The sequence below is a fragment of the Cervus canadensis genome, chromosome 9 (genome assembly GCF_019320065.1).
Source record: "Cervus canadensis isolate Bull #8, Minnesota chromosome 9, ASM1932006v1, whole genome shotgun sequence".
Taxonomy (NCBI): Eukaryota; Metazoa; Chordata; class Mammalia; order Artiodactyla; family Cervidae; genus Cervus; species Cervus canadensis.
Window position 1 is genome coordinate 69,840,047 of NC_057394.1, and position 26,750 is coordinate 69,866,796.

The 26,750-nt window shown below is 39.0% G+C and overlaps 1 protein-coding gene across 1 annotated transcript in view; it reads left to right on the forward strand.

Annotated features, from left to right (window-relative positions):
• Window positions 1-26,750, forward strand: part of LOC122447290 (phosphatidylinositol 3,4,5-trisphosphate 3-phosphatase TPTE2-like) — a 60,332-nt gene that overhangs the window by 14,500 nt on the left and 19,082 nt on the right. Inside the window, exons 6-15 of the mRNA XM_043477799.1 lie at window positions 5,242-5,292; window positions 7,803-7,964; window positions 9,457-9,576; window positions 11,157-11,256; window positions 11,410-11,473; window positions 12,215-12,279; window positions 16,413-16,539; window positions 21,071-21,132; window positions 22,901-22,981; window positions 24,043-24,148. Coding sequence (XP_043333734.1) covers window positions 5,242-5,292; window positions 7,803-7,964; window positions 9,457-9,576; window positions 11,157-11,256; window positions 11,410-11,473; window positions 12,215-12,279; window positions 16,413-16,539; window positions 21,071-21,132; window positions 22,901-22,981; window positions 24,043-24,148 — 938 coding nt within the window. The remainder of the gene's footprint in view (window positions 1-5,241; window positions 5,293-7,802; window positions 7,965-9,456; window positions 9,577-11,156; window positions 11,257-11,409; window positions 11,474-12,214; window positions 12,280-16,412; window positions 16,540-21,070; window positions 21,133-22,900; window positions 22,982-24,042; window positions 24,149-26,750) is intronic.

The following is a 26,750-nucleotide window of genomic DNA, read 5'->3' on the forward strand; positions in this document are numbered from 1 at the left end:
AAGACATCCATAATATGTGAAAAGTAGGTGGTGCAGGGACCCAGGTTCCAAATAACTAATTAACATATACATATTAGAGTTTAACCAGTTTTTAACCAGAGTTTAACCAGTTCTAGAGCAAGTGTATCCAATTTCAGCCAAAAAAGTTAAATCATTTGATGCTAGGTTCATTTTTAACCTTTTACATTGACCTGAATAAATTGACATCAAAGGTCTTTGACTACTTTGATATAGCTTCTCTTTCAATGACAGTGCCATCTAAGGCTGTTCAGATAATTTACTTAGGTCAGTGCTATCAAGAGAGTATTAATCTCTCAGTCTATATAGAAAAGGTGAGAAAGGCAGAGATTTATACAGACTTATAGTGACAGAGGGAGAAATACAGATTTGCAAAATTCAGTCTTGGAAGGATTCATAGGAATACAGAATTTTCTAGACAATAATTCTACATTTCTGTAAGATTGGGTCTTCCAGTGAGCTAAGTCATGTTGACTACCTTTTAGATTTAAGGGATTCTTTTTGTTCAAGTAAATTTTTCATATCACTGTTCCATGCAGCAGGTCTCTAATGATGTATTTTTGCCTTTGTTGGTGGTTGAAGTATAATAGAACAGCTGTCCAAGATTAGTGATGTTGATGAAGATATTGACTTTCTCAATCCCCAATAGTAAGTCCGTTTGAAGTTTGGAGGGAGGGAGCTGTTGATGAATTTCTTACCTTTTGGAAGATGGGGCTCATGCTAAGGTGAAGAGGAAAACTGTGGAAAGATAGCAAAATGTTTGGGAGGGAGGGTATAGAGTATTTGAATTTGCATATAAGTACCATGCTTGAAAAAGTATTTCTACATATTCATAAGTGGGATATTCTTCTAGTTTTAAAATGTAAACATATTCTTAGTAGATACGAACTATCCTACAAAATTTCTTAATCCAGGATTGCAGAATGCTACTTACCCTTCAGTTGTGTTCCTTTCTCATTTTTGCTGGGTATGTCCTAATTCCTAGTTTTATTGATTTTGTCTATGAGCAAATGGGACTGACAGCAAAAGCAAATGTGTTTTGCTGATTAAAGACCTCTTAATGTCCACTGGGATTTTATGAATTTCGACTTGTTTCTGAGTAATCTCATGAGAGTACTTCCTGTTGCACTCATCTGAAGGCATTTTTTCATCTGTACTCAACTGCAAGGAAACATTTTTAAAATCTCATGTGTCTGACTGGACCTTCCCCCCAAGCTACTATGTATAAAATAAGCAGCAAGGATATATTGTATAGCACAAGGAAATATAGCTATTATTTTGCAGTGGCTTTAAATAGAATACAATCTATAAAATTATTAATCACTATACTATACACCTGAAAGTAATATAATGTTGTAAATCAATTATACTTCAGTTAAAAAATCCTATATGTCTGGACAGAATTATTCATTGATATTTTTCTTCTCTCTTGGCCAGTTATTTAACCACTCACCAACTTGAATTTATGGTGGGAAGTGAGTAGCACTAAAGAAGAAATTAACTGGTTACTGGTGCAATCTGTTGGTGTCTAGACGAAGATAAAATGAAAAATAAAGGGGTGACTCATGAGTACAAATAGTCCTTCAACTTACCCATGAATTTCCTTTTTCTGTGTCTTTTTGTCATGGGCCATCAATGAAGAGTTCACTCTGCTACTTAATTAAATGATGTGTCTGCATATTAACAATATTTTCCTCAATGAGGCTGCCTAGGACTGGGGCAAAATTTGAGAAGATTGAGCAAGACAAGCATTCCCTTCTTCTTACAAACAAAGTGTTAGTTTGGTTTTTAAATGACAAATGCTTCTTTATAGATTTGTGTGGAATAGTCCCTGTGTGAGAGATACTGGTGTTTCAGACTAGGGGGATGATACTAGATTTTGGAGTAAGATTTGGAATTGGTGCTTGGCTGTGGTATCTAAGTGAGCTTCCCTGGTGGCACAGCTGGTAAAGAATCCACCTGTAACGCAGGAGACCCAGGTTCAATATCTGGGTTGGGAAGATCTCCTGGAGAAGGGACAGGCAACCCACTCCAGTATTCTTGCTTGGAGAATCCCATGGACAGAGGAACCTGGTGGGCTACAGTCCATGGGGTTGCGAAGAGTCAGACATGACTGAGCAACTAATACACATACACTTTGGCATTTCATATACGCTGGACACTTGGTGAAATACTAAGCCACTTTAAATTTTAGATCATTTATCTGTAAACTGGTAATAATGCTATCTACAATATCTACTGGGTGTTATACAATAAAGCTAAAAATAAAAGTAGGATAAAATGTAAATGCTTTTAAAACTCTGAAGCACCATAAATAAATTTTATACTAAAAACTAAAAATAAAGCAACAAAGGTCAATTTTTAGGAAAATCAGAAAATACAGACAAGCAATAAATCCTCCCATTAATAGGCATTCTTATTTTTCAATAGATGCTCTTCAAGATTCTTTAGGCTTACGAATTATTTATTTATGGATATATGTTGTTTAAAAATAACCTTGTTACTTAGTGATATATCATGAGTATATTTCCGTGCATTTGCATTTACACCATTATATGTTTATTGATTTCTAAACTTGCAACCTTCCTACTGACAGCTGTATAATAATTCACGGTAAATGTTTAAATTGTCGTTTATTTAAATTGTCAGATATTTCTGGACGCTTAAGCTGTTTAGGACATTTACTATTACAAAAAATGAAGACTAATTTTGAGAGCAAATCTCTGTATATTTTATTTCTTTAAAGTAAAAATTCTCCTCAGTGGAAATTCTGTGTCAGGGACATGTTTGAGGCTACTGATTTCAGTGTGCCTTTCCACATAAGATGCAGTGGACTCTTTTTCTCCCTTCCCACACTAGCTCAATGATCTCTTCAATGTCAGTGAATGTTTGTTCTAATGCTCATTTGACTTTGTTTTTGTTTATACTTATTTTCATAGAAATTTTATTTCATTGTCTTCAATCTACCTTTGCCCATTTAAAGTTGGGGTGTTTATCACTGTCATTGGATAGAAAAGTTAAATATATCACTTTTATATCCCAAAAAGTGCAAGTAGCTTTTCCCATTTTGCTTAGATTTTCACTCCATAGAAGTTTATAATCCTCACACAGTCAAATATATCTATGCCTTTCTTTATTATTTATGCTTTAAGTGTCAGAAAGTCTTTCTCTACGTACGATTCTAATATATTCTCCAAAAATCATCTGTTTTGAATTTATTTTCTACATTAAAGTAAAACATCTGCCCAGAATTTCTTTTCTATTAAGGTATAAAATGTAGGAATCTGCTTTTCTCCCAGGTGAGTACTTCGTTATCTCAGCATCAAAGCTGTCCCTTCCACCATTGTCCTTGCCCTAATTTAATGATCCTTATTGCACTTATCACCTTATAAAAATAAAAGTAGAATAATATGTAAGTGATTTTAAAACTCTAAAGCACCATAAATACATTTTACACTAAAAACCAAAAATCAAACAGCAAAAGTTAATTATTAGAAAAATCAGAAAATATAGACAAGCAATAAATAGGCATTCTTAATTTTTAATAGATGCCCTTCAAGTTTCTTCAGACTTATAAATTTTTTGTTTATGGATATGGTATCATGCTTACATTGTTTTAGAAATATTCTTATTAGTGACATATCATGACTGAATTTATTATATTATGGTCAGCACGAGACAGAATGCAAACATCCTGATGGAAGAAAATCTTGTCCATTTTAACTGCTGTATCTCTAGTGCTTCCAACGGTGCCATGGCGCATAGTAGGCACTCACTGAGTTTGGTTGAATGAATGAACCCATTATAGAAAAAAATTTATATCTTGTTCAATGACTTTCAAATCCATCTCTATTATATTCTTTACATTGAGTCTTTCCAGAATCTGTTTTATTTGCGTTTTCCAGCCTTTTGAGTTTAGCACACTTTACACGTTATGATGTAATTTACAGTGAACCAAAACATTTTTTAAAAACCTAAGTTCCATCTTTTCCTCCTCCCCCTTTCTGATTTTGTTGTCTCAGATGACATCAACCTTTGCTCCCCAAGCCTGGGTAGGGAAGATGAGTGCTGATGGAGAAGGGAGAAATTAGTGGGAGTGGGGAGATCTTACCACTCAGCTTAGCCTCAGAGCATCCATCTGTGGCCCATTTTGCCAGTGCCCCAGTTCTGCTCGGCCTCCGACCCCTCCCTCCTCTGGTCTTGGGATCAAATCCCATTGGGGGTGGAATTGGGCTCTCATGTGGGAGGCTTTAGCAGGGCAAGAAATTGTTCCCCGTTGGCTACCTTATCTGCTGCCATATGGTTGGGCTTCCCTTGTGGCTCAGCTGGTAAAGAATCTACCTGCAATGCAGGGGACCTGGGTTCGATCCCTGGGTTGGGAAGATCCCCTGGAGAAGGGAAAGGCTACCCACTCCTGTATTCTGGCCTAGAGAATTCATGGACAGTCACTTGCCACCCCCAATCTGAGTCTCATTAGTGTTTAACTGTCGTATTCATGGGTGGCTTGTGTCAAGAAATAAATATTACAAGAGGAGAGCTTCCCCGAAGTCCCTTATTCTATTGCTATAGAACAGGTCTGGCCATGGTTTGATGACTTGCACAGGATCCCACAGCTTACTCATGGGAGACTGAGCTTAAACCATTCCCTTCTGTTTCCATGCTATGTTGCTTTAGTTGATGATCCCAAGCTTAATCTTACCATAAAGTTGGGGTTAGGGCTTTACGGTCAAGAGAAGTGTTGCTAAACATTCAAAGTTCAGTGTTTTATTCACATATATTCTATATAGGAAAGTAAAAGAAAAAATCAGGAAACATTTTTATGCGTACTTGTGCTCACTTTTTAAGTCATGTCTGATTCTTTGCAACCCCATGGACTGTAGCCCCAACAGACTCCTCTGTCCATGGGATTTCCCAGGCAAGAATACTAGAGTGAGTTGCCATTTCCTTCTCCAGAGGATCTTCCTGACCCAGGGATTGAACCTGAGTCTCCTGCACTGGCAAGCAGGTTCTCTGCCACTGAGCCACCAGGGAAGGCCATAGTTACTAATAAGCATTTTGTTGGGCAATTTCTAGGTGCTTTAAAAATTATATTTGTCAATATAAAGGCCTTTGTTGGTTAAATTCATACTACATGTTAGGAGAAATCTGATACACTTGAAAAATAATTTCCTGAAAAGTAACTTCAGATAATCTCTGAAATCTTATTTTTACTTCCATTTGCAGCAGCAAGATAAAGAGAATTGTGTACTTAATTATATCATCCTTCACTTTCAGGTATGTGAGACTCTAGAGATGGAGGTAATTAAGGATGTATTATATTTAATATCGATATTTTTTATGGCAAAAGATCTGGGAGGGGGAAAGGCACTTCCACTGTCAACATGTTGCTAAATAACCTTTGCACCCCATTTAATGCAATCTAATTTATCTTGGAATTTTAAGTAAAGTTGAATGTTAAGAATTGCGAAGAAATGGCATTTACCCAAGTCTAATAGTAATGTGTTAACATGTCTTTTTCTACCTGTAAAAGTAAAAATAATGAAACATGCATTTCAAAATTCTATAGTTATAAGGAAAGTGTTTTAGTAAATGTTCATCTAGAATTACTCCTTAATTCTAGATTCATTTTATTTAGATGGTTCATTTCTACATGATAGCAAGATTTCATACTGTGTTACAGATTCACACAATATACTTACTTCCTTTTAGAGTAATAACATTTTAATTTGCATTACAATTGTGGAAAAGTGCTTTGAAGATTATCTTCACAGGTTATATAAATAGTATAATCAATTTATGGACAATGCGTTTAGCATATATAAGAGAAAGGCTTAGGAGGTACTTTATAATTCAATCATGTATGTATTTATGGAATTGAATTCCTTCTTACATGCCCAGAACCATCCACTAACACGTAAGTGACAGGCTCCTCTATATAATTCTCCAAGCAAGAATACTGGAGTGGGTAGCCATTCCCTTCTCCATGGGGTCTTCCCAACTCAGGGACTGAACTTGAGTCTCCTGTATTGCAGGCAGATTCCTTTACCACTGAGCCACCAAGGAAGCCCATATTTGTTGGTAATCTCACTGATGATAAGTCTTACTGATCAAAGTGTTGTTTTTTTTTTAAGGGCTTATGTTAGTCATGCTTTCACTTGACTTTTTATTATTAAATTCTATAAAAATATAAAGATTAATGAGGTTTAATTTATTATGAGAAATTGGTAGGAGGCTTCTGAAAGTCTCAAATTTGAAGAGTTTACAAGTGGAGACATGTAATTTTAATGCAGTTTACCTGTTTTGTCTTGGAGTGTCAGTCTGATGTGTCTATTATAAAAGGGCACTATACCATGAAGTGGTTTGGTGGGAAATTTATTTCCCTAATGGCTGCTTCTATTGAGTGAAAACAGAGTCATTTATTTATTTTTTGAAAATAGAAATAATGTTTTTATTTTTTTTTAACTTTTTATTTTGTACTGGAATGTAGCTGATTAGGGCTTCCAAGGTGGCACAGGTAAGAACACACCTGCCAAGGCAGGAGATGTGGGCTTCCCTGGTAGCTCAGACGGTGAAGCGGCTGCCTACAACGCAGGAGACCCGGGTTCGATCCCTGGGTTGGGAAGATCCCCTGGAGAAGGAAATGGCAACCCACTCCAGTATTCTTGCCTGGAAAATCCCATGGACAGAGGAGCCTGTTAGGCTACAGTCCATGGGGTCGCAAAGAGTCGGACACGACTGGGCCACTTCACTTCACTTCACCAAGGCAGGAGATGTAAGAGACGAAGTTTCCATCCCTGAGTCAGAAAGATCCCTCTGGAGGAGGGCATGGTAACCCACTCCAGTATTCTTGCCTGGAGAATCCCATGGACCGAGGAGCCTGGCGGGCTCCAGTCTGCAGCAAAGCACAGAGTTGGATACCCTGAAGTGACTTAGCACACACACATAGCCAATTAACAATGTTGCATTTTGTATTGGGGTATAACCAATTAACAATGTTGTCATAGTTTCAGGTAAACAGTGAAGGGACTCAGTCATACACATACATGTATCCATTTCCCCCCAAACTTCCCTCCCATCCAAGCTGTCACATAACATTGAGCAGAGTTCCCTGTGCTACACAGTAGGTCCTTGTTGGTTATGCATTTTAAACATAGCAGTGTGTATGTTTGTGTATGTATCCATCCCAAACTCCCTAACTCTCCCTTTCCCCCATCCTACCAGCTCAGTTCATTTCAGTTGCTCAGTCATGTCTGACTCTGTGACCCCATGGACTATAGCACGCCAGACTTCCCTGTCCATCACCAACTCCCGGAACTTGCTCAAAATCATGTTCATCCCTCAGTGATGCCATCCAACCATCTCATCCTCTGTCATCCCCTTCTCCTCCTGCCTTCACTCTTTCCCAGCATCAGGGTCTTCTCCAATGAATTGGTTCTTTGCATCAGGTGGCCGAAGTATTAGAATTTCAACTTCAGCATCAGCCCTTCCAATGAATATTCAGGACTGATTTCATTTAGGATGGACTAGTTGGATTTCCTTGCAGTCCAAGGGACTCTCAAGAGTCTTCTCCAATACCACAGTTCAAAAGCATCAAAAGCATCCTTCCCCCTGGGCAACCATAAGTTCATTCAGAGTAATTTGAGACTCAAAAGCAGAGCATTTCTCCCTACTACCGAATAGTTTTATTTGGAATAATGACATTTTGATATCAGATCATTGGGCTGAAATTAGTCTGTCTGTGTAAAAACCACTTTATCCTTATTCAGTCTATTTATTTGTTATAGAATATTTGCAATCCTGCTGATCTTTGTGGACATGGCCCTCATCATCAAAGACATAATTTTCTTTAGTGGCACGATATATATTTCTTTGGAATCTCGTTTAATTTCTCTTGCTATTGCTTTATTTTTTTTCATGGATATTTCTCTTCGAGTGTTTGTAGAAGGGTAAGTTTTATTAGTTTTTTAAAAAACACATAGAACTATTTTGTACTATAAGAGGCATCCCCAAGTAATTAGCAGGTCAATGCAACCAAACATGCCCCTCTTTGTCAAAATAAATCTCTTTGGAGCATGGAGAAACAAGAGAAATGATAGTCCAAATCCCAATTTCTACTAGATTTTGCTTTAATATTATGGTTGCAACTGGCAGTCTAATCTCCAAACCATGTATTCTAGATGGTTCCTTTAACAGATAAAGCTAAAGGGTTTGAAGAATGGGGCCAAGCAGCTAGTATGTCTACATGCACATTATTAAGAGGAATATATATGTGAAGCATAAATATTGGTAGTTTCATGAAGAGTCGAGTGTAAATAAAATCTGTTGTTAGTCATGTCTGACTCTTTGGGACTCCATGGACTTCACTATGCCAGGCTTCCTTGTCCTTCACTGTCTCCTGGAATTTGCTCAGATTCATGGCCATTGAGTCAGTGATGCTATCTAACTCTCTCATCCCCTGCCACCCCCTTCTCCTTTTAGCCTTCAATCTTTCCCAGCATCAGCTGACAGTGTATTAAATACTAGGTAATAAATCACGAACAAGTACCTACCTCAGCTGAAATAGAAACTTGTGGTAAGGTTCCCAAAGAGCTGAGGGACGCACATCCCAGTGGCGGGGCTCAGGAGAGAGGCAGCAACTAGCTTTCTTGGCCGCTGGCTTCCTGAGAAGCCTGAGAAGCCTCAGAGCTGCACTGCTGTGAAGTCAGGGACTCAGTTCCTCAGCCTCACTTCACCAGAACATTTGGAACACACTTATCTCCTCTCCAGCTGAACCCTCTGCCCTCAAATCTCTGGGCTTAGGACAGTTGCCCACTTCCAGGTTATCCCCAGCCTAAAAGAGGCTACCCCAGCATTGCAAGAGGCTTTCTCTGGAGCCTCATTGCCCATGGCTGAAGGAGCCAGTGTTGGGGAGGAGGTGCAGACACTAGAAGTTCCCCTCTGCACAGAGGAGGCCACACCAGCCCCCTGGGATTCCACTGTGAGGATGAAGCCGGGGATGAGTTTGCTGGCCAAAGCAGTGGACGTGTCTCCCTTTCACAGTCTCCTCTTGTGCCCTCCTCACAGTCTGTTTTCCTAGGGCTGTGACATGTTTAGCTTTCATTGCCTGATAGCTCAACCCACCATCTCATCTTTCTCTCCCACCTGTTGTGAAGATAGCGCTTGCCTTTTGTTCAGTGGTTTGATTATATCTTGTTCACTGGTTTGGCTATACCTCTTACTGTACTTACGTTGCAATATGGATGCTTTTGTCATACGTAAATCTAAAATAATGAATATGAATATTTTTTCTCTTAGTCTGGTAAATGTACTTTCAATCATTCATTAAAGCAGAATTAAGAGGGGGGGATGAGTCAAATAAATTTATCCTCTTAAAATATCCTGATTTCTTTGGGGAAGCATCAGCTTGCATTTTTTGTTTGTGTGTTTTTTTTATTATAGGATACAACTGTATTTTTCTGATATATTTAACTCCTTAGATGCTGCCATTATTATTGTGACTCTACTGGTTGATATCACTTACCTTTTTTATGATTTTACACTTACTAAAATTTTTCCCAGGTAAGAAACATATCCTTTGTCTCTCAAAGTTTTTCTTTGTTAAAAAAAACTAGTATCTGTGACTCTCATTTTACGAAATCTTTTTTAAACTCTAAATGTGCTGATTCTGTTTTGAATATGCTGGAAAATGAAATGTTTGGATAAGTTTCCACATACTTGTAAATAAAAGGATGGTGGTGTTTAGGGTCCAGCAAAGGGTGGTACCTTCCACTGAATGAAGAAGATGGTGCCTCCAAAAAAAGAAACTGGGGACTTGCCTCTTGTCCTAACTTGAACTTACCACTCGCTAAGTTTCCACTTGTGCGTCAACCACAGATTTCTCACATGTGAAATTCCTGGGTTTTTCCTATAACCCAGAGAGGACTGGTTTGAGTTGATGCAAAATTTGAGTGACTTCTATGATGATTCTCTAAAAAGGAACAAATGGAACAGAAAACCAGGTGACTTGGGTAGCAACACAGAAGTAGAATTTTTGCAGTATAGTTGACATGATGTAAGCTGAGGCGAAGTTAGAACTGTTAGGGATCAAACGAAAATGTGTGAGAGACCAATGGCTTTTTTCTTTTTCCTCCTCTTCTTTCTACTGTGGCAGTGAGAAAAAGAAGAAAAGTGTCCTGGGATGCGGCTGTTGGGTGACTCACTAGGCTTATTCCTGAGTCAAATAGTGTACTGCTTTTTTTGCACTCTGGCATCTAAGGACTTTTATTCAGGTCCCAACAAAATTTAATATGATAAGCTTTTGGAGATTTTTTTTTAAATAGCCAAAGTCAGTGTGGTCCTTAGATAGGCAATGTCAGGATCAGTGAAGAGCTTCTCAGAAATACAAAAACAATACCACCTCAGGGCCTACTCTCGACCTACTGAATCAGTGTGCATGCTCAAGTTAGAGAAGCACTAGCCCAAACCATCACTTCTCTGCCATCATGTTTCCTCCTGATGGTAGGAGACACACTTGGAAAGTAACTCAATCTGCTGCTTGTGTGATGTATGTTCACAGCTCTAGTGAGCCCCTGGGAGTGACAGAGATGAACAGGAATTCTCTTTTGATGGGAAAATTCTTGTCCTAAATCCACTGAAGTTAAATCTATGCATTCTGAGAGTCTATCATGGTTTTTCTTTAAACCAGAGTTTCCTCAACCCAGCACTATTATTTTGATTTTTGAATTAAAAAAAATTTTTTTTTTAAAGTTTTTGACCATGTAGGTTAGTTCTCTAACCAGGAGTTGAACCCAAGCTCCCCTGCAGTGAAAGCACAGAGTTTTAACCATTGAACTGCCAGGGAAGTCCCAGTACTGGGAGCTGTCCTGTGCATTGATACTGACCAGCATCCTTGGCCTCTACCCACTAGATACAAGTAGCAATACCCGCCCCCTCCCCGCCAGCCCACAGGCTGTTGTGACAACTAGAAATGTCTCTGAACATTGCCGAATATGCCTTGGGTGGGCAGGAGGGAAGCTGGGGTGGGGTGGAGGGTGTAGGCAAAATTGCCCTTGGTTAAGAGCTGCGGCTCTAGACTTAGTCTGTATTGACAAAATCCTCTGTTTCTAAAGCAAAACTGAATCTTTCAAATTTATTGTTAGGTTGAGAATTATTTTACAACCTGTAAGACTTGTCATTCTGATAAGAGTTTTTCATCTGGCTCATCAAAAAAGACATCTTGAAATGTTGACCAGAAGGATGGTAAGTGGGCGAAATATGCTTACTTTTCAGGAAAAAATGTTTGCATTTTGGGAAATACTGTTTAGGGTTGTAGATATCTATATATTGTTCTTTGTTCCTTTTTTTTAGTGTTGGTTTATGTATTACAAGCGAATGACTGTTATAAACTCTTAGGTTTCAGGAAATAAACGGCGGTACAAGAAGGATGGATTTGACTTAGACCTCACTTATGTTACTGGTTTGTGAAGTTTATCTGTTGATTGCTTATATTAACACCATATTTTTCATGTGTGTGAGTAATTATATGTTTAGTTTTGCCCTAAGTCATGTTCTTGCAATACATTCTTTGTTCGTGAAGACTTACGCCGCTATGGTAATGACATATTTGGAGTGTAACCCTGACAATGGAAAAATCTTAATTTTCATCTCAAATCAGGGCTACTTGGGTTTTCAGCTGAAGTCATTTGTCTGGTTTAGAATTTATTAAGTTTTAGTAGTTATCCTTGGTCTCAAGGTTTTCAGAGAAACCTCTTCTCTTGCTGGAACCCTAGTGATGAGGTCATTGCGTTTAGGTCTCAGGTTTCTGAATCAAAGGAACACTGGAAAACATCCCAGGAGGTCCTAACGTTGTTGGAGCCCAGATCTCTCATTTTCCTTTGGTGTTTAAGAAACCAATTCCGACCACAGGGGGTGCTCCAGACTAAAGTTATTGCTTAATTCTTGAACCATTTGAACAGACAAATCTGTTGCTTAAGTCTTGAACCATTTGAGTCTTGGGAACATTAAGTGTAATGATCAAAATAGTGAATACTTTCATATGTTATGCTGATTATCCTGAGGGTTAGTTAGCTTTTTCTCTGGCCATTCTCATCCTGAAAATTCTTTTCTATGGAAAAGGAGTCTGATTATATGTAAATTGAGTTCTCATATATTGTTTCACATCTATAACATTTGTAATAGTGACTGTTTTGACTTCCAGAGCGTATTATTGCCATGTCATTCCCATCTTCTGGAAAGCAGTCTTTCTACAGGAATCCCATTAAGGTAAAGGTTTTTAATCTAACAGAAGCTCACATTTCTCAGCAAACATAGATTCTGGAGTCATAAGATAACCTTGGCCCAGAGACAGCAGTACTCTCCTAAAAATGTACTCTTAAAAAATAAAAATAAATAAATGAATAAATAAAAATAAAAATGTACTCTTGCAGATAAAAAAAAAATTCTCATGGGTTGTTATCTGTTAGCTTTTGCTGTGTTATGAATTGCCCCAAAACTTCAGTGTCTTCCGACAGCAAACATTGACATAGCTCATGATAACGTGGTTTGTAAATTTGAGTTAGGCTTAACTGTCTGGCTCTGCCAATCAGGAATTGGCTTCACTAATCTTGGCAGAGCTAACTTATGCATCTGTGGGCAACCCCTGGGCATCTGAGGATTGGCTAGTCTAAGATGGCATGCCTGGAAGCTCCATGTGATTCTCATTCTCCAACAGGCTAGCTCAGGCTTGTTTACATAAAGGAGTGGCAAGGACCTCGTTATTATCCAGCCAAAGAATGCCGAACCTCCAAAGGTCCAGGCTCCAAACTAGTGTAAAGTGGCTTCTACCTCATTCTATTAGCTAAGCCAACTACAAACCCAGTTCAGATTCAGACAGACAACAGATACCATCTCTGTTGTGTCTGTGGGGAATTGTGGCCATTTTTCATGGTCTGTCATAGGGGAAAAGATGGAGAATTCTTTAATTAAAAATGTCTGTTCTCAGGTTAAGATCCTAAATTACAGTGGATACATACTGCTTCAGGTTCTATAGGTTAAATAAATTAAGTTCAAACATCAAATGATGTTTACTATGAAATTCTAGTTAAAAGTAGTTGTTTAAGAAGTTTTCGTATGTGTGTGGACGTGTATGCGTGCACGCTCAGCTGCTTCAGTCATGTCCAACTCTGCAACCACATGGAGTGTAGCCCGCTGGGCTCCTCTGTCCTTGGGATTCTCCAGACAAGAATACTAGAGTGGGTTGCCATGCCCTCCTCCAGGAGATCTTCTCGACCCAGGGACTGAACCTGCGTCTCCTGTATTGCAGGCAGATTCTTTACCCTCTGAGCCACCTGGGAAGCCCTGTGGATGTGTATACATTAGTGTATATCCATTTGTTATATCTCAATAAAATGTAATTATGTAGGTATATGTGTGTATGTCTATATATCAGTGTACCTATATACACATGGGTATGTTATTATACTTTGAGGCAAACAAATATTGTAAATTGCACTAACCTGAAATGTGTATCTTAATTAAAATTATATATAGGTATATATGCATGTAACCAACACCCCTATCAAAATGTGGAACACTTCTTGCTCTTTTTTAGTCAATACCCTGACATACTGGAGGTAATTATTGTTCTTACTTCTGTCACAACAGATTAGTTTTACTTTTTCTTAAATTTCACATAAATGGAATCATATACTGTAGCTTTTTACGCTTACAATAAATTCTGTGAGATTTGTCCAGTATTGTTGTGTATACCATAATATAATAGTTGTACATATAATTATATAAAGTACAGTTCTTTCTAAATAGCATAACATTAATATTTATTGCTTCTGGAATATTGATTGGAAACCCAAACATTCAGTTTACTTACAGAAATTATACAATTATACATTGCTTCACAAAAGCAGCCAACACATCACATTCTAAAAATTCAGAAAATTAAAAATTCTAAATACCAAGAGGTGCATCTGAAGAAACAGATACAAATTTGGCAGCCAGTAATTTTAACACAGAAGTTGTACACATCTCATGACTTTAAGTCTGTGAATATGATATTCAGACAGTTAGCTCGAGTCCATCATTAAAGTAATTTATTAATTTTTCCTGTATAACTTGTGTTTCATACATCAATATTTGCATACTCTGGAATGTGTTAGAAAGAAATGTATAATATTCACAAATGTGCAGAAAAGCAAGCAAAAACTGTAAACCTGCCCAGTTCATCTGAGAAAATCTCATGTCAGCTTCATAAGCATATTCCTTCTACAAAACAGTAAGCTAAGTAACTATATCTAAGGTAAAGCACATTTTCTTACAAATAATGAAGTCTTTTTCTCACCACAGAAGTGTGCAAAAAGAATTTTAGTTAGAATAGATCTCTCAGACTGTGTTTAACTTCATAAATTCAACAGGCTTAAGGTTTCCAAGCATTAACAAGGATCAGATTTTAAATTAGTTAGAGGAGAAAGAATCTGTCTTGAAAAATGTGACTCCTTTGTTACCAACTAGAAAAATTATCCAATTCATATCTTGTCAGTTCAGTTCAGTCACTCAGCCATGTCTGACTCTTTGCAACCCCATGGACAGCAGCGTGCTAGGCCTCCCTGTCCATCACCAACTCCTGGAGCTTGCTCAAACTCATGTCCATCAAGTTGGAGAAGCCATCCAACCATCTAGTTCTCTGTCATCCCCTTCTCCTCCTGCCTTCAATCTTTGCCAGCATCAGGGTCTTTTCCAATGAGTCAGCTCTTCACTTCAGGTGGCCAAAGTACTGGAGTTTCAGCTTCAGCATGGTATCTTACAGAAACAGAAAATACAGCATTTCTTCCTCAGAATAATGTGTGTAAATTATATATAACATATATTATATATACTATATATCATAAATTAGATAATATACAGTTGTATATTTAATTATATATTGATATATTAAAATAATATTTCTCTCAAAATAGTATCTTTTTAAATAAAATATACATTATAGTATATATTCAGTTCAGTAGCTCAGTCATATCCGACTCTTTGCAACCCCATGAATCGCAGCACACCAAGCCTCCCTGTCCGTCACCAACTCCCAGAGTTTACTCAAACTCATGTCCATTGAGTTGGTGAAGACATCCAAGCATCTCATCCTCTGTCATCCCCTTCTCCTCCCGCCTTCAATCTTTCTCAGAATCAGGGTCTTTTCCAATGAGTGAGTTCTTTGTATCAGGTGGCCGAAGTATTGGAGTTTCAGCTTCAGCATCAGTCCTTCCAATGAACACTCAGTACTGATCTCCTTTAGGATGGACTGGTTGGATCTCCTAAATATATGTTAATATGATATATAAAATTAATATATTAAATATATATCATGTTATATAGTATATAATTATATATCATATATAAATATATATCCATTTTATGTAGCATTAATATTCCATTTATAAACATTTACTACATATATAGTATACATTTCAACTGTTATAGAAACAAAAATATAACAGTTCCCCCTTTATAATAATATATATATATTTACATGTAATTTATTACATATACTATATAATATAAAATTATAAAACCTATGTAATAGTTTTTATATTATGTGATATAATTATGTCATTTAATCATACAGTGTACAAATATACATATATTCTGAATATATTAATATATGTAATACTATCAGTATATAGACATTTATAATTTATAATTATATAATAAATATGAAATTATATAAAAATAATTCTACATATTTCTTTGTAATGTTCTGTTATATAATATGCATGATCTTACATATATATATATATAACATATAATATGTTACACACAAATATGGGCTTCCCTGGTGGCTCAAATGGTAAAGAATCTGCCTGCAGTGCAGGAGATCTGGGTTTGATCCCCGGGTTAGGAAGATTCCCTGGAGAAGGGCATGACAATCCATTCCAGTCTTCTTGCCTGGAGAATTCCATGGACAGAGGAGTCTGGCAGGCTGTAGTCCATGGTGTCCCAAAGAGTTGGACATGACTGAACAGCTAACACTTACACTTTTTCACACATAAATATACATATATTATTCTAAGGGAGAAAATTTTTTATTTTTGTGTTTCTGTAAGAGATGAACATATAGGTAATTTATATTTATAAATAAAAATTGTATATAACTACCATGAAGCACTTTAACTCATATGGTAAATGTGACTATGGTAACTATGGTTACCATATGGTTACCATACGGTAACTATGACTTAAATATAAAAACTGCTAGAGCTGTCAGAAGAAGACTGGAAGCTTTTTTGTATATGTATTATCCGAACATAATACTCTCCAAAAGAATTAAGGATTGTAATTATTACTTTCTGGTTTAAACACTTTAATTCTAAACTTAAAAAAATCTAAACACGAGTCTCTGACTTCTTTGGAAGTATTTTAATTCAACCAAAACTATTTCATTTGAAATCAGTGAGATGGTGGCGTTCTCCATGGAAGTGAAAGAGTGGATGGCTCAAGACAAAGACAATATCATAGTGGTTCACTGTAAGGGGGGCAAAGGTAAGAAATTCTTCTTTTTATTTCTCTTTTTTAAAAGAAATCTGAAAAATTTAATGAGGTTCATCAACAAGGTATGTTCTGCTATGAACCAGCAATAATCGCTGTTGACATTTTTAAAAATTAGCTTCAAGACTGAAGGAAGAATGTATAATTCTGGCTGATTTGAGTTGTTGTACTACAGAAACCAACTGTTAAGCAACTTTCCTCCAATTAAAAAATAAATTAGATTAAAAAATAAAAAGACTGCAGGAAGAGAAGGAAAGAGGAAGGAGAGGAAAGGAGGGAAGGGAGAGGAAAGAAGTCAGCTTACACAAATTCATCCAAAGACTTACAAAAAGAGTAAGTGCAACTTAACTTTAGTTTATGAAGCCAAAGTTTGAAAACTAAAGCTACTCTTACCCATGACATGGATAAAAAAATTTTTAAGAAAATATTAAGAAACCAGCAATTTATTAAAAAATACTACAGCACAGCAAAATTGTGTCTATTCTAGGAATTCAAGGTTAGTTTACTATCAATCCATGTAATCAATCAGATTAATAAAGCTAAAAAATCATATTATTTTAAATATACAGAAAAAGTTTCTGATAAAATTCAACATTCATTCATTATAAAAATTCTTAGAAAATTAAAGGAATGTCTTAATGTGATAAAAAACACACACTCACTAAAGTAATTGGTGAGCTATTGAAAGCTTTTCCTTTGAGAGTAGGAGAACAAGGGTACCTGTGGTCATCACTTCTAATTCAATACCATTCCAAAGGTTCTAGCCAGTGCTAAGGAAAAAAAGGATTGAAAAGGAAAAAATATAGTTCCTTATTTTCATACAATATAATCTTGTGCAATAAAATCCAAAAGAATTTACAGGTAAGTTAACAGAATTAAAGATTTTAGTGAAGCTTCATCACACAAGTTTTTATATGTATTCATTATTATTTAGTTCAGAATATTTTCTAATTTCCATTATGTTTGTTTCTTAGCCTTATGGGTTGTATAGAAATATACTATATTTTCAAACATGAGGATTTTGTAATTATCTTCTAGTTACTGATTTCTGGTTGCATTGCCTTGTGGTCAGAGAGCATATGTATTTTTTTAGTTCTTTGAAATTGGTTTCAGTTCAGTTTGTTCAGTCGCTCAGTTGTGTCTTGACTCTTTGCGACCCCATGAACCACAGCACGCCAGGCCTCCTTGTCCATCACCAACTCCCAGAGTCTATCCAAACCCATGTCCATTGAGTCGGTGATGCCATCCAACCATCTCATCCTCTGTCATTTCCCTTCTCCTCCTGCCCTCAACCTTTCCCAGCATCAGGGTCTCTTCCAATGAGTCAGCTCTTCGCATCAGGTGGCCAAAGTATTAGAGTTTCAGCTTCAACATCAGTCCTTCCCATGAACACCCAGGACTGATCTCCTTTACGATGGACTGGTTGGATCTCCTTGCAGTCTGAGGGACTCTCTAGAGTCTTCTCCAACACCACAGTTCAAAAACATCTATTCTTTGGTGCTCAGCTTTCTTTATAGTCCAACTCTCACATCCATACATGACCACTGGAAAAACCATAGCTTTGATTAGAAGGACCCTTGTTGCAAAGTAATGTCTCTGCTTTTTAATATGTTGTCTAGGTTGGTCATAACTTTCCTTCAAAGGAGTAAGCGTCTTTTAATTTCATGGCTGCAATCACCATCTGCAGTGATTTTGGAGCCCAGAAAAATAAAGTCAGCCACTGTTTCCCCATCTATTTGCCATGAAGTGATGGGACCAGATGCCATGATATTAGTTTTCTGAATGTTGAGTTTTAAGCAAACTTTTTCACTCTCCTCTTTCCCTTTCATCAAGAGGCTCTTTAGTTCTTCTTCACTTTCTGCCATAAGGGTGGTGTCATCTGCATATCTGAGGTTATTGATATTTCTCCTGGCAGTCTTAATTCCAGCTTGTGCTTCCTCCAGCCCAGCATTTCTCATGATGTACTCTGCATTTAAGTTAAATAAGCAGGGTGACAATATACAGCCTTGACGTACTCCTTTCCCAATTTGCAACCAGTCTGTTGTTCCATGTCCAGTTGTAACTGTTGCTTCCTGACCTGTATGCAGGTCAGGTGGTCTGGTATTCCCATCTCTTTCAGAATTTTCCACAGTTTATTGTGATCCACACAGTCAAAGGCTTTGGCATAGTCAATAAAGCAGAAATAGATGTTTTTCTGGAAATCTCTTGCTTTTTCGATGATCCAGCAGATATTGGCAATTTGATCTCTGGTTCCTCTGCCTTTTCTAAAACCTACTTTATGGCCCAGAATTTGGTCAATTTTATCAAATGTTTTCTCTGCACTTGAAAAATAAATGTATTATGCATTGTTTTGAACAGGGTTCTATATGTGCCCATTAGGTTGTTTGTTCATTGTTTTATTCACATATTCTATATCTTTACTGCTATTTTGATTGAATTTTTTGCTTCTTTCCACCCCCACCATTTGCTTGGAAGTCTTGTACTCTTTTTATATTCCTTAGTAATTACTCTAAAGATTTCAGCCTACATCCTTTATTTAGCCATGAGTTTGTTGGGGTTTTTGTTTGCTTGTTTGTTCTTTTAGTGTTGACCTTGTATCTTCCTGAACTCTTGTCATCAGTTTTAGGAGTTAGCCTATAGAGTTACTTGGATTTTCCTAGTCTTCAAATAGTTTATTTCTTCTTTTTTTATCCTTTAACATTTTGTTTCTTTTTCGTACCTTACAACACTGGCTAAGCCATGTAGTACAGTGTTAACTAGAAACAGCCCAATAGTGGACATTTTGTTTAGTTCCTGGCTTTAGAAGGAATGTTATCATCATTTCATCATTAATATGGTAAACCTGGTACATATTTTGGTAGATTCTTTTCATCATACTTAAAAAGTTAAAACTTTTGTCCAATAGCAAAAGTTTAGTGAGTGAATATACACCTATGTTTTAAGTTAAAATACTAAAAACAAATGTAAAGCATTTTAATGATTCCTTGCATACCTGAGTTGACTGGATGAGAAAGTGGCTACTCTATTTATGGCAGAATGTGTGTGTTTATCCACAGCCACCAGGACATGGATCTACAAAAGTTGGTTTTTTTTTTCTTTTTTCAAATGGGAATATATAAGGGCTGTGGAGATTCACAGATGTCCAACAAATTTGAAATGTTAACCTAGACAGAGCCAGGTTGTTAATGGTCAGTAGCCTTCTTTAGCAAGAAGCTTTTTTTTTAATCAGAGGACAAGGTGGTACAAAGTTTTCTTTGAAAGTTATTGGCTTAGAGTAGTGTTTTTCAAACTATGGATTGAAAAATAAATTTAAACATTCATTTGTTTGAAGGATAGAATAGACAATAAAGTGCATCTCAAGGTAAAAGGGTAAGTTTGGAATTACATAGAATAAGTTCAGCATACGCTAGCTAAGACAAAAGTCACAGGTCATTGTAGAAATAATAGAAGCAACGTACTTTTTAACTCACACTTTGTGCGCCTGGACAAAAATATAAATCAGAAAAAAATCATGAGACTTTGAGCTTGAAATGACATGAAATCAAGTTTTCTTTAAAATGCTACGGGGGTGAAAGCATATATGTGGAATCTAGAAATGGTATAGATGAAGTTATTTGCAAAGCAAAAATAGACGCACGGACCTAGAGAAGAAATGTGTGGATACAACTTGGGTAAGGGTGGGTAGAATTGGGAAGAATTGGGAGATTGGGATTGACATATACATGCTGTTGATGCTATGTGTAAAATAGACAACTGATCGGCACATACTGTCTGGCACGAGCAACTCTCCTTAATGCTCTGAGATGACCTAAATGCGAGGGAAATCCGAAGTGGGGGCATAAATGTGTATGTTTAGCCGATTCACTCTGCTGGGCAGTAGAAGCTAATGCTACACTGTAAAGCAGCTATACGCCAATAAAAATTAATTAATAATAAAATAAGATGCTACAGGAAGGGCACAGAAAGAAGGAGGGGGAGAAGCATGAAGGAAGAAAAGAAACAAGTAAAACAATTAATAGTTATGGAATCTGGGGCACAGGTGTATGTGGGCTCATTATGCTGTTCTTCCTATTTTAATGTATGTTTTACAACACAATAACTCTAACTGAAATAGAAGGAATGGGTATTGCAAATGCTAGGCGGTGGTTTGGGTTCTGTCCATCTTTTATCTTTTATAGCTTCTTTTATTTACATTAGTAGAGAAACAGGGTGTATAATTAGCTCTTAATCGGTGAGCATCACTTTAGAGTCCTAGAGCAGAGCCTGTTACTGCAGTCCCCAGGGGTTGTGATTCAAGAACAACGTACACGTGCATATGTGTGCACACAGTTAACATAGAACTCTAGGCAGACCCTCAGAACAAGCAGCGTACCAGCTTTGGCTCTCTCTGAATTGAAATATTTTTAACCTGTACTTTTGAAGTGAAAGAATATCAATCCACAATGAGCTCTTTAAATACTTTGGAGAGTAGTTTTATATCAAGTGCCCTCAGGAACAATGGTTCATGGACTAACTTCTTTTCTAGGAAGAACTGGAACTATGGTCTGTGCCTACCTTCTTGCCAGTGAGATATTTGCCACCGCGGAGGTATGAAAGATGCTCCTATAAACTCTGTCTTAGGCTGATTGAGTTTGCTAGCTTTGAAAGCTCACGGGTAAGATGTTAAGTCATGGTGTGAGTGTGTTGTTCAGTTGCTAAGTTGTATCTGACTTTTTGCAACCCCATGAACTGCATCACGCCAGTCTTCACTGTCCCTCACTATCTCCCGGAGTTTGCTCAAACTCATGTCCATTGAGTCATTGTACTTCATGGAAGTGTTATTGGAGAGGTGGTTTTAGAACACGTGGCTTGGATACTTTCTTGTTTAATTGGCACTGATTGGTAACTGACTTCAGTCCCTCTTCCTCTGGGCTGGGATGAGGGTAAAGTTGCTGAAACGCTCGCCTTGGGCACAAAATTTAAGGGAATGCCTAAAATCTCAGTAATTAAGATCAATAATCTTCTAATGCAATATTTTTTAAAAAATCAAAATTAATGCACCCACATTCATCATGAGTACAATGTCAATATTTTGATTAAAGACAGGACCCAGTAGAAGAAGGGTTAATGTGGAGTAAGGTTGAGTTATGCAAGTACAAAAAACCTTAGCAATCCAGAAACTTGACTTGCCACCTCCAGACCCAGCTCTGCTCTGATAGAATCCCACCAGCTCCTGGCTTTCTGCTTTCCTCACGAGAATAAGAAGATGGGTTAGGGAAATTTTCTAAAGGACCTTGAACATCCTTGGAAGTGCTCAGTAGGTAAAAGTCATCATTTTCCAATCCAGAACGAAAGCTCCCCTGGACATTACTATCTTTGCACAATCAATAAGCGGTGGGGTCTGCGCCCTCTGGGAATTTCTGAGAAGACAGGATGGGCTGCTGCTGTGTCTTAAAGCAGGGTTCTCATTCTGTTTTTTCTGCACTGATCTTACACAGAAGGGCATGTTCCCAGCATCTGTGGGCCTCTTTTGGTCTGCTGCCCAGATAAGAGAAGCTGAGGGTTATGTGCTGGGTCCAGGGCTCTGATTCCATCCTCCTCTTTGCTTCTAATCTGAGACGCACAGGTTAGGACAATGGATGCTCTAGGACAGTGTTTTTCATACTTGGATCAGAGTTTATCAGTGAGTTGTGAAATCAACTCATTGGGTTGTGACTTGCAACCAAATCTACCTATAAGATGGGATAGATTAGAAAAGGTGAGTATTGTTTTGTGAAACTGTTGTTTCAGTTGTGTGTTCATGAGAGAGAGAGTGTGTGTATCTCCCAGGCTTATGGATGTGGATTGTAGCTTTAAAAGTGAAAAGTCTGAGGACTTTCCTAATGGTCCAGTGGTTAAGATGCCACACTTCCAACACAGAGGCACAGCTTCAATCCCTGGTCAGGGAACTAAGATCCCACATGGTGTGCAGCCAAAAAAAGAAAAAGAAAAAATTTGAAAGCCATTGGTCTGAAGCCCTGGATAGAGCCAGAGGCCAGTGCTCAGGCTGGTGCTGTCTTTGACTGACCAGTTACATACATCTCCGTGGCAGGTCACTTGATTTTCTTTTGGTCCTAATCTTCTCATTGTAAAATAGTAAGATAGGAAGAAGGACCAGATTATCTCTGAAGTTTTCCAGCTCTAAAATTCCCTGTCTTCATGAATCTTTGAATGAAAGTAGGCCTTGATATGTCTTTCTTAGTTCTGTTGTTTTGGGTAGCCTCTGCTCAGAGATCGCTGACCTTAGGAAATCACATGTCCTTAGAAATTTTCTAATGCCTTCTACAGGAAAGGAAAGTGTAGATGACCCATGACTGGACTGTCCCTTCTTTTATAGGACAGCCTGTATTATTTTGGAGAACGGCGAACAGATAAATCCACAAGCAGTAAATTTCAGGGAATAGAGACTCCTTCTCAGGTAAGTGTTCTTCCTTTAAAAGGGGTCACTCTGGGTAATTAGGTTGAGACTGACACCTATCTCCCTGGTTTTCTTTACTTTTTTTTAAAAATAATTTTTGGCTGTGCTGGGTCGTTGCTGCATGCAGGCTTTCTCTAGCTGCATTGCATGGGCTTCTTATTGTGATGGCTTCTTTTATTGCAAAGCACAGGCTCTAGGCCCTTGGGCTTCAGTAGTTGCGGCTGTCAGGCTCCACACACACAGATTCCCTGTGTGTGTGGCGGTAATTCTCAGACACCATCCCCTCCTCGTCCTGCTTTGTGGGTCATTCCATGCACTACACACATTTCATCCATCCCTGACTTAACAGCTTGACTGGCCCTTTCCAATGGAGAGCATGGTGGTTAATTTTACTAACATTTCCCAATGAGTGGGGAAGAGCCTGTGAACTTTTCAGTGCAGCTGATTCCATACTAGAACTCTTTGACTTCTAGAAGAAAAGTTCAAGCGGAGCCCTTGTGAGCGACTTGCCATAGGAGAAGGACTAGGCTAAGAGAATCCACAGGGCTTTGCTGCAAAAATGGGATTGGGGAAATGGACAGTGGGGAACTGCTTGCTGACTGGGACTGGAGAAGAATGTTTATGTGCTGCTGGCCTGGGAGGGTCTCCCCGAGTTTTTACATCTTCCCTTCTCTTATCTGAAGAGCTGCTCCTTCTCCCTGCAAAGCACAAACCTTCCTTTAACTCAGCCACCACAAAGCTCCTATCCTCTGCTGGTCTCTTACATTTGTGGTTAACTGCATCTTGCTGTGATGCTGTTGTAGCTCTTTTGTTGGTTCTGGTTAGTGGCTCTTGGTCCCCGCTGCCTCTCAGAACACCGGGCCCATTTCTTGTTCCTGCCCTGTTGCTTTTAGTTCAGTATTTTTCCCCCTAAGGTCGATATACAGCCAGGAGACAACAATGCCTTATCTAAAGGCCCCCAGTCAATGTTTCCATCATCCATTACTTTCCTTAAAAAAATCGGGGATACTGACCTTAGAATTTTCACCTCCATTGAAATTGAGACCTCTGTTGTTTTGCAGAATAGATTCGTTGAATATTTTGCAATGGTGAAAAATATCTACAATTTGACTCTTCCTCCAATAAAAAAACTCAGGATCAAAAAAATGGTGATTTATTCAATTCATGGTAAGTGCTGTATGTATAATTGGAGAAATGGGCAGGAGGGCCAGGGTTCTTACTCGTTGGGAGGGTTTTCTCACAGTTATTTACACAAACAGTCCCAGCTGATAGCTGTTAGTGGAGCATCACGTACAAGTTCCTCCCCCTGGAATTGCCCATTAGCCCTGTACTGCTGTGGCCACATTGTCAGTTGCTGAGTCGTGTCCGACTCTTTTGTGGCCCCATGGGCTGTAGCCTGCCAGGCTCCTCTGTCCATGGGATCAAGTGTAGATCTGGAACTAATGCAAATTTATAAGCACTGCAGGGCAAAAACTGGTGGAGAGACTTATGGGTTTAGTTTCCTCATCTCAGGGCTTCCCAGGTGGCTCAGTGGTAAAGAATCCACATGCAATGCAGGAGACCTGGGTTCGATCCCTGGGTTGGGAAGATTCCCTGGAGAAGGGAAAGGCTACCCACTCCAGTATTCTGGCCTACAGAATTCCATGGACTGTATGGTCCATGGGGTCGCAAAAAGTCGGACACGACTGAGCGACTTTCACTTCACTTCTCAGGCTAACATAAAGTAGTGGATTTTAAAAGTCTACTTTGAGACCCCTCATAGAGGCTTCCAGACAGAAGCTTGTGCCCTTTGCAGCTGTTCTTGTGGTGTGGGACTTGGCTGGCAGTGCCGACTTAAGAAGGCATGCCTGGCATGCTAAAATTCTTGCTGCACCCACGTAAATAAGCAGGCCAAACCCAGGGACACCAGCCTTCGTTTGGAATAAGAATTCTCTCCTTTGAGGGAGATCAAGATGGCAGAGTAGGAGGGTGCTGAGTTTGCCTGCCCCCCAGCCCCGCCCAGGAACACGTCAAAAATACAACTCCTTGTGGAGTGATCCGGGGTAGGTAAACTCTTCTACAGCCAAGTCTGTAAAGAAAACAATTCTGGAGTCTGGCAGGAAGGAAGGAGAAGCAATCTGATTGAGACCTGCGCCCTTGGTGGGAGACCCAGAAGAAGAGGGGGCTGGTGTCATGGACTTCGGGGTTCTCCCGGAGGAGTGAGGGATTTGAGCTGCACCCCAGCTCTGTGGTCTGACACCAGAAATATGGGTCCCCTTGGCTGGTTGGGGTGTTGTTTTTTTTTTAATATTTTATTTTTATTAGTGGTTTTATTGATTTGCAATTTACCATTCTATGCAAAATTCAGTATTAACTTAGTTATCTTTAGTCATTACCTGGGGATCAGTTTTTATTTTTTTTTTTTCAGTTTTTTAAAAAAAACTATTAAATCCTATTAAAGCAATGCTAATGATATTCTGTCAGCTTCAAATTGACTGACTCACCACATCATTACACAGTCATCCTACATCTGCAGTCTGTTTGTGGAATGGTATAGCTTGAAAATAAATCACTGTGGACTCTGGAATTGAAAATGTTAGTAGAAAGGTAACTCACATACCAGAACACAAATGGTGCTGGAATGCGTAGATGCATCTGATTCTACATTAGCTAAGTGTCAGTCACACTTTTGTATCCTCTTAGCAGGTCTGAACGGAGAAGGCAATGGCACCCCACTCCAGTACTCTTGCCTGGAAAATCCTATGGACGGAGGAGCCTGGTGGGCTGCAGTCCATAGGGTCGCTAGGAGTCGAACACGACTGAGCGACTTCACTTTCACTTTTCACTTTCATGCATTAGAGAAGGAAATGGCAACCCACTCCAGTGTTCTTGCCTGGAGAATCCCAGCGACGGTGGAGCCTGGTGGGCTGCTGTCTATGGGGTCGCACAGAGTCAGACACGACTGAAGCGACTTAGCAGCAGCAGCAGCAGGTCTGAAAGCCAGTGGGGCTGAGGGGAGGCTGTGAAACACCGAGACCCCCGTTCTTAAAGAGCAAAGTGGTGGCTAATATGCCATCCCAACCGAGGCAGCAGCCTGAAAACTGACCGGGGGAGAAGGCAACCTTGGCCGGTACTCTGTTGCTGCCCACATTTAGGAGGAGCAAAGCTACTCCAGGACAGTGACTGACATTGCTGGTGAGAGAGAAGCCAGCCCAGAAGTGAGGCACCAACCTCTCTAGCCCAACCCAGCCTTTCACCAGGGAAAAAAGGTAAAACCAGCATGGAATTGTGGCCCCAAGCCCTTGGGGCACTAGTGGTAAAGAACTAGCAGTAAGGAACTCCTCCAGTGTAGGAGGCATAAGAGACGTGGCTTCGATCCCTGGGTTGGGAAGATCCCCTGGAGAAGGGAAGCAACTCACTCCAGTATTCTGGCCTGGAGAATCCCATGGACAGAGGAGCCTGGCCGATTACAGTCCATGGAGTCACAAGGAGTCAGACACGACTGAAGCGACTTAGTATGAATGCACACAAGCCCTTGAGCCCCTGATGTGTCCCGAACCAAGGCGAAGACTGCCATCTCACTCATTCACACACATACAGGGTCACGCCTGGCTCTGGCTGTAGCCCCTCCATCTCCAGCCCCACCTCCCACCAAGGTGGTGACAGCCAGAGCAACTCAGGGGGAGATGGGACCCACGCTCGCTTCAGGTCCAGCTGTCCCACCAAAGCCACTGGGCACACCTAGACTGGGTAGGGATGCTTCCACACAAGGACACGCCTTCAAGACCAG